This window comes from Corvus kubaryi, unplaced genomic scaffold (assembly GCF_017639235.1).
Source record: "Corvus kubaryi isolate FWS band 111438036 unplaced genomic scaffold, C.kubaryi_AGA036_p1.0 37301, whole genome shotgun sequence".
In the NCBI taxonomy this organism is placed as follows: Eukaryota; Metazoa; Chordata; class Aves; order Passeriformes; family Corvidae; genus Corvus; species Corvus kubaryi.
The window spans coordinates 1,534,531-1,542,534 of record NW_024581094.1 but is presented as its reverse complement, the minus strand read 5'-3'; the positions used below and the strand labels follow the sequence as shown (position 1 = coordinate 1,542,534).

The window sequence follows — 8,004 nt, the reverse complement described above, 5'->3', positions numbered from 1 at the left end:
CCCATCCCATGGATCCCATCCCATGGATCCCATGGATCCCATCCCATGGATCCCATCCCATCCCATGGATGCCATCCCAGGGATGCCATCCCATCGATCCCATCCCATCCCATGGATGCCATCCCATGGATCCCATCCCATCCCATGGATCCCATCCCATGGATCCCATCCCACCCCGACTCACCACCCGTCGCGATGGTGACCTGCCGCAGGAGGTGGCCATAGAAGGGGAAGTCAAAGGAGAGGACAATCCTCTGCAGGGGAGAGAGGAGGTGAGAACCACGCTCAACCCTCGGGAAAACACCAGCTGGGAACGTGGGGAGCCTGATCCGTGCTTGGAGGGGTGGCAGAGGGATGGGAATGGGATTGGAGTGGAGTCCTGCAGGGTCCTTCATCCCCGGCGTGGGGCGGGGGGACACAAACACTTCCCAAGCCCTGGAACTTCCCAAGTCGGCCCTGGGGACACCCCAGGCTCACCGAGGCCTGCCGGTGCGTGTTGGAGAGGATCCCGTGGATCTTCACTTGGCTCCTGTTGGCCGCTGCCATGTCCACCCAGAGCCCCCGGCGCCGCGCGTCCCCCGGGCCGTAGATCCGCGACACGTAGTAGCTGTGGTTGTCCTCCTGCAGCCACAGGGAGGGACACGGGTGACAGGGAGTGGTGGAACGGGGTGACCCGCGGTGCTGGGACGGCGCTGAGAAGCTCGGAGGTGTTCCCAGCAAAAAAACAGGGATAAATCCAGGATGAATCCAGCGTGGTAACACCCGGCAGAGCCAGCGGGGGATGCTGGAGAAGGTGCCGGGAATTCCACGGGATGCTGAGGGCAGAGAGGCCGGGCTGAGCAGAGCCGTGAGTCACGAGAGGCCTCGCGCAGCACAGGCAGCATTCCAGGGAAGGAACAATCCCTCTCCAGGGCCGGGGGCTGGGAGGCACAGCCCAAGTGACCACTCGGAGCGGAGCAAACAAGCTCGGAGGAAATGATGAACCTTGGAAGGAGCAGTCGGGGAGGGCGGGGGGTGAGGATGGCGGGAGCAGGGATCGGGATGAGCTCCAGGGTGACACCCCCGGAGAGTGGAACAGGGCCTGGACCTGTGAGGGAGCAGCTCCTGCTTTGTTGTCACCCAGAGAGGGGACCCCAAATGTCCCCCCGAGCCACCAGCAGCACCCCCAGACCCCCTGAACCCCCTCTCGCTGGTGAACCAGAGCATGGCCACAGTGCCACGCCAGAGCGACCAGGGACCTGCCGGGGGACACACGGCCCTGGCCACGCCACCCCCACCGCGGGGAATGGACTGACGGCCGGACAGACACACAGCTGGGAGCCATCTCTTGGCAGGGGAGGCCGCTTTGCAGTGAGCCGGGCTGGGGAGGGACGGGAAGCATCTTAATTTTCCCTGGGAAATTCTCCTCTGGTGCTCTGTGTCAGCGCCTGGCACACGGCCCCGCTCGCCGCTTGTCCCCATCTGCTGCGCGTCTGCTGCCCGGCCCCTCTGACCCCCAGCCCCCCTCTGACCCCCAGAACCCCCATTCTGACCCCCAGAACCTCTCTCTGATCCCCAAAACCTCATCTGACCCCCAAAACCTCTCTCTGATCCCCAAAACCCCTCTCTGACCCCTAGAATCCCCATCTGACCCCCAAAACCCTCTCTGACCCCCAAAACCTCTCTCTGACCCCCAAAACCCTGTCCCAGCCCCACTCCCTGCACACAAACTCCGGTGCCTGGAAGGAGCCATCAGCTTGGGATGGAATAAAACGCTGCTGGAAAAAATCCCGTAATTTGTGGATTTTCCTGCTCCAGCAAAGTTTAGGGAAGAGTCCTCAGCCATTCCCAGGTCTTCCCTACAGGAATTACAGCCCCTTTTCTTCGCGGGGGCTGATGCATCCCAGAGCCCTCCCTTCCCTATGGATGGGGAAACTGAGGCACGGGGAAGGCCGAGCTGTCAGCGGCTGCATCCCGGGATGCAGGGACAGGCCACTGCTGGGTGACAAATGACAAAACCTCCCGTGTCCTCTCATCCCCCCTGTGCTTTTCCGAAGTGCTCCCGACAATCCCGGGGGGAAGGAGCGGGGCTGGAGCGTGCAGGATGCGGCTGCCGCGCTCCTGAGCTCATCGCTGACTCACCGGGATGTTCCCATCCATCACCTTGCCTTGGTTACCGCAGGAATTAGGAGAGGCGAGGTTTGGGACGAGGGAATAAGAGGGGCAGAGCTCAGGGAGGGATCAGAGCTTCACCCTTTGGGGTCTGAGCTGCCTCTCGCACCCCAAACTCGGGATATTTTGGGGGAAGAGAAGGAAAAAGCCCTCCAGGCCCTGCACTGGCACCCCCCGAGGCAGGATCCCACTTCTGGCAGGTGGGGCAGGGTGGGATGCACCTGTGACCTCGTCTGTGGCCCCAATCTCGGGGCAGCTCCCAAAACCTCAGGAAATTGCTGCCTCTCCCTCCAGGGAACCACGAGCACCATCACACCCTCCCTGCGGTTCACCAGCATCTCCGAGCGGTCACCGGTGGTTTTGGGCTGGTTCGGGGTATTTTTAAACACTTCCACATTGGGACTTTGCTGGTTCATGGCTCTTCTCCCTCCCCGATGGATGAGCTGGAGCAGAGTGGCAGCGGCCAAAAGGGCCACCAAAAACACCGGGACAAGTCGCCCTCCACCAAAAACCACCCGCGGCCACACATCCCCCACCCCGAGAGCTCCGGGAACTCCCCCGGCCGCCAAGGGACCCGCGGCCCCGCCACAAATAACCGGGAGCTAATTGAGGGCGGGTAATTAGGCACAGCCGGGCTGGGAGAGCCGAGGGAGGTGTCCCAGGAGGTGACACCGCCACTCGTGGAGGTGACACGTGAAGAGAGGACCCCCCCCCGTTCCCACACAGCCCCCTCGGCACCGACACCAGGGGACAGTGGCCTTGTCCCCACGTGGCACCCGCACAGCGAAGCGTCCTGGCATTTCCAGCCCGGGGATGGCCCCGGCAGGGCTGCGGCGGCCGCAGCGCTCGGAGCGAGCCCAGGGCTGTAATTATCCTGTGGGATGTGGGATCCAGCCCCACACACGGAACTGGAGCCAGACTGGGAATAGCTCCGGCGTCGGGAGCGGATCCGGGCGGGGGGCGGGCGCAGGGGGTCCCCGACTCACCACGATGCGGGTCTCGTTGGCCGGCAGGGTGTCGATGGCCAGGCTGCCGCCCACCAGGTCCTGGCTGATGCGGGTGCCCTCGGACGTGTCCCGAGCCCTCCGTCCCTCGCTCCCGGGGGGGCGTCCTGAGGGGGCACAGGGAGAGGTCAGTGCGGTCCTGGGGTCAGCCCTGTCCCCCAGCAACGCTTCTGACTCTGTGACACGAGTTTTGAGGGGTCTCAGCCTTGGTAAGCAGCGTCACCGCAGGGATGGAGGTGCGGGGAAGGGTCTCTCTGGGCCGGGGTGGCCGCAGGTGCAGGCACAGGTGACAGTGGCCCCGGCCAGGGGAGGACAGCTGGGAACAACCCCCACAAATGGCACCCCCCGCACGCACCAGCGCGACCCCGCCGAGGGGGAAGCTGCACCAGTGTGGCCGTGCCCTCGATGTCCCCAACCATCGGTCCCCAAGCCGGGTCCGGGCGTCAGGGCAGGTTCCGAGCACCCGAAAGAAACGCGTCCCTCACCCCCTCCAGACGCATCTCCAGCCCCGTGGAGGGAGCAGAGGCCGGAAACACGGCTGGGGAGTGGGGGGGGGAGGATAAAAAAGCCTTTTGGGACCAAATCTGCGGAGAATTGGGAGGTTTCTGGCAGCTCGGCGCGGGCGGAGGCGGTGGGGACGGCACGCGCTCGCCCACGGGCAGGGACACAGCCGGGACGTCTGTCCCCAGCCGGGGGCACAGCACAGCCCCGGGGGGGCCGCGGCTGCTCCCCCCCCCGCCCTTGGGAAGGGGGGTGCCACCGTCACCCCTGGGGAGCTGATTGCTAATTGCTGCCTAACGAGCTCCCGCGGCCATCCCGGGGCTGGGTTCTGTTCCCAGATCTCCGGGAGGGGAAACTGAGGCAGGGGGGAGCAGGGCTGGGCTGGACGTAGGGACAGAGAGGGGCTCTGTGCCCGGGGGTCACACTCGCCATCCCTGGGGGACACGGGGGGGCCCAGCCCTCGCCACTGCACTCGGAGAGCAGAGATCCCCCCCCAAAAGGCTCCCCAAAATCTCCCCGGGTGGCTGCACCCCCAGCCAGGACAGCGCCAGGCGTGCCATGGGGTGCCACGGGTGGGGGGACCCCCAGCAGGGGGGACACAGCCCCCCCTCTGTCCCAGCGCTGCCCAGCACAGATGGGGGGGTCCGGGCACCCCATCTCGGCTGTGGGTGTTCTGGCGCAGGGGGGAGCACGGGGAGGGGGGTGGGACCCCCACGGGCGGTCCCGCGGCGCGGGTGGGCGCAGTCGGGTGTGGGGCGCAGCGGGACATGCACCTGCGGGCTCGGGGGGCACGGAGATACCCCAAAACACAGAGCCCGGGACCCCCGGACAGCCCCCCAGGGCAGGGCCGGGACCGCCCTGCACCCGGGACCCCCCTGCACCTCCAGTCCCGGCGTTCCCCCCGGAGCTCTCCCGCCGCCCCCCCGGCCCCCCTACCTGCGCCCAGCGCCCCGCGGAGCAGGCAGAGCAGGAGGAGGCCCCCCCAGCGCATGGTGGGGGGCGGCGGCCCCGGCGGTGCTGGGGGTCGGGGGGCTCAGCGCCCCGCCATGGGCCGGGACCCCCGGGAGCCGCGCACCGAGCGGAGCCGGAGCCGGAGTCGGGCGGGGCCAGGGGCGGGGCCGGGGGTGGAGATGGATTGGGAAGGGTTGGGGTGGGATGGGATGGGATGGGATGGGAAGGGATGGAGCCGGAGCCGGCAGCAGGACCGCCGTGCGCCCGGGGGGATCGGGAATGTTCGTCCATCCCCGCGCTGGGCCGGCGCCCCTCACCCCGGAGCGACATCTCCGGGTGCTCACCATCCTCCTCTCCGTTTTTTGGGGCCGAGCTGGGGCTCCAGCGAGGTTTGGGGTCCCCCGTGCTGTCCCCACCGTGGGTAGCCCTGGGGTGACCCCGCTCTGGGCTGAGGGGTGGCGGGGGGGCTCTGGGCTGAGCCCACCGGCCCCGCGCGGGTACGCGGCCCCCTCCAAGCCACAGCGCCACTGCAGCCCCCCCATTTGGGAGCCGGCTCCCCATCGCCCCCACCCCTCGCTCCCTCGGGGCCCCCCATCCACAGACCCGCAGGGGACGCGTCTCCGCTGCAGGAGGGTTTGTGTCCTTCCCAAACCCCCCCAGGTTTTCCCTTTGGAGAAGGAGCAGCGGATATTGGGGACTTGGGGGGCACAGGGTGGGGGGCAGAGGAGCAGGGGCACAGGGTGTGGGGCACAGGGTGTGGGGCACAGGGTGGGGGTCCTGCTGGCACTGCAGAGCGCCGGGAGAACCCGACCCTCCAGCCCCCCACATTCAGCCAAACAGACTTCTGGCCACCCCATAATTTGGGCAGCGTTTTGGGGGGGCTCCGGCTACACCCCAGCCCCTCAGCCCTGGGTGCCGGGGCAGGAGGAGGGTTCAGACCCCCCCCAAGATGTGCCCCGTGCCCAGGGCCTGGAGAGCGATGCTGACCCCCCCCATCCCAGCCCCCCATCCCACGGACAAAGCCGGGGGGCGCGGGGACAGTGTGGGGGTCTGAGCTGGGGAAGCAAATGCGGGAAAGCAACATTTTTGGGGGGATCCCCGAGAGGTGGGTCCGTCCTTCTCCAAAACAAAGCGACGGTCCCAGCGCGGACACCCGAGGCTGGGGGAGCCGGGGGGGGGGGGGGGGGGGAGCGGGACTCGGCCGCCCCTCGCTGCCGGGGCGTTGGGGGGCGAAGAGAAGGGGTGAGAAAAATAAGAGTGGGGACCCCCCCACGAACGGGAAGAAAACAAGGGGGCACCCGGATTTGAACCGGGGACCTCTTGATCTGCAGTCAAATGCTCTGCCACTGAGCTATACCCCCGCTGCGGACCGCTCCGCGCCGGCGCTGATTGCACTGTCACCGCGGGGACAGCCGGCCACGGACACCCCCTGTCCACTGATACCCCGCACCCACGGACATCCCATCATCACAGACACCACCACCCACGGGCATCCCCTGTCCACTGGCAGCCCGTATCCACACAAACACACACCCACGGACATCCCATCATCACAGACACCACCACCCACGGACCCCCCCCTGTCTGCTGACACCCCACTCCCCCCCAATAATACACACCCACGGACAGCCCCCCACACCCAGACATATTCCCCACCCACGGACACCCCTCCCCCACGGACACCCCACAAATACGGACACCCCCACACCCCCCAATACCCCCCTACCACAGCTACACCCCACCCACAGACAGCCCCCCACATCCGAACACTCCGCACCCACAGACACCCCCCGGGACATCCCCACCCACGGACACCCCCACCCCACGCACGAACACCCCCCAAGACTCACATCCCCCCGTGTCCCCTGCCCCACACCCCCAGTGTCCGTGGCTGGGGGAGGCCAGAGGCTGCAGCCCCCCGGAATGCGCCCCCCATTCTCATCCCGGGTGGGGTTCGTGGGGGGATACGGCCCCGCCAGCCCCCCAAACCCCGGAGAGCGGGATGGGCTGTGCGGCCTCCACAGGGCTTGGGGGGGGGGTGCGTGGGACCCCCCAAACTGCCAGACCGGGGGTTTGTGGGAGCAGAGGCGCCGTCCGGGACCCCCGTGGCGCTGGGGGGGATTATCCGGAGGTGCCGCGCTGGGCGAGCGCCCAGCGGGGGACGGATGGGGACAGCGGCCGTGATGGTGCCCCGGAGCGGGGTCAATATTTGCTCCCAAAGCTGCCGGGCAAACACGCGGGGAGAGGGGGGGCCCGGATCCTGGCGGGCCGTTCCGGGCACCAGCACGGCCCGGGACACCGGGAGAAAAGTTTGGGGTCACCCCGGTGCGAGCCCCACTGTCCCTGTGTCACCCCTCAGCCTCTCATTTCACAGCTGGGGAAACTGAGGCACGGAGGCAGCGGGAATCTCCCAGGGGGGGAAACCTAAGGAGGGGGGATTCCACATCCCTGGAGTGCACCCCACTCGCAGCGACCCCCCTGTCCTCGCTGCCGTTGGGGACGAACCCCCCGAGTGATGCCACAGCCCCCCGCCGCCCCGTGCCTCTGGGAACCGGGAATGATCCCGGCGTGGATGGCCCCAAAGTGTATTGGAGAGGTCTGGGGGAGCGCGGGGACGCCCTGGCGAAGCCCCCCGCGTGCTTGGGGACATGGAGGTGACACTGTCTGGGGGATCCGCTCGGGGGGGGCCGTATCCCGAGATAAGGGCCGGGCGATAAGGGCCGGGCAGGGCAAACACCCCATTCGCGGGGGCGTTAGGGGAGGTGCGAATCCCGTCACCCCGGGGCGGGGAGGGGACGGTGGACGGGGATGCACCGGAGGGGGGGACACAGGGGACACACAAACACGGGGCAGATGCGAGCCCTGTGCCCCCCGTTGCCCGTTCGGGGGGTCCCAGCTTTTGCCCCCCGCTTTTCCTGCTCCCTCCTCCCCCATCCCTGCTGTCCCAGCTCCGGGAAAGGGGGAAAAAAACAGGGAACTGTGGGGGTACCCAAGGGGTTGGGGGGCACAGGGTACCCCAAACTGTACCGATCACCCCCCACCGACCCTCGAGCTATGGGGGGAGCTGGGAGGTCCCCAAGACACGGGGGTGGGGGTGACCTGAGGGGCTGGCGGGGACACAAGACACCCCAAACTGCACCCACCGCCCCCCTGAGCTATGGGGGGACGCAGGACACCCCAAACTGCACCCAAAACCACTCTGAGCTGTGGGGAGACACGGGACACCCCAAACTGCACCCACCTCCCCCCTGAGCTATGGGGGGACACAGGGCACCCCAAAATGCACCCACCGCCCCCCTGAGCTATGGGGGGACACAGGGCACCCCAAAATGCACCCAAAACCACCCTGAGCTATGGGGGGGGGGACACAGGACACCCGAGGCTGCACCCACCACCC

At 67.6% G+C, this 8,004-nt stretch overlaps 1 protein-coding gene and 1 non-coding gene across 4 annotated transcripts in view; both read right to left on the bottom strand.

Annotated features, from left to right (window-relative positions):
• The window catches only part of PLXDC1 (plexin domain containing 1), an 18,301-nt gene extending 13,540 nt beyond the window's left edge, over nt 1–4,761 (bottom strand). For all 3 annotated transcript variants that reach the window (XM_042028004.1, XM_042028005.1, XM_042028006.1), the window contains exons 1-4: nt 4,593–4,761; nt 3,138–3,262; nt 478–621; nt 185–254 (exon numbers count right to left, since the gene is read on the bottom strand). In XM_042028004.1, coding sequence (XP_041883938.1) covers nt 185–254; nt 478–621; nt 3,138–3,262; nt 4,593–4,647 — 394 coding nt within the window. In that variant the 5' untranslated portion in view covers nt 4,648–4,761. The remainder of the gene's footprint in view (nt 1–184; nt 255–477; nt 622–3,137; nt 3,263–4,592) is intronic.
• A 1,135-nt stretch (nt 4,762–5,896) lies between these two features.
• Nucleotides 5,897–5,968, bottom strand: TRNAC-GCA. Its single transcript has one exon. It is a non-coding gene; the product is annotated as a tRNA-Cys (tRNA).
• Nucleotides 5,969–8,004: the final 2,036 nt, after the last annotated feature.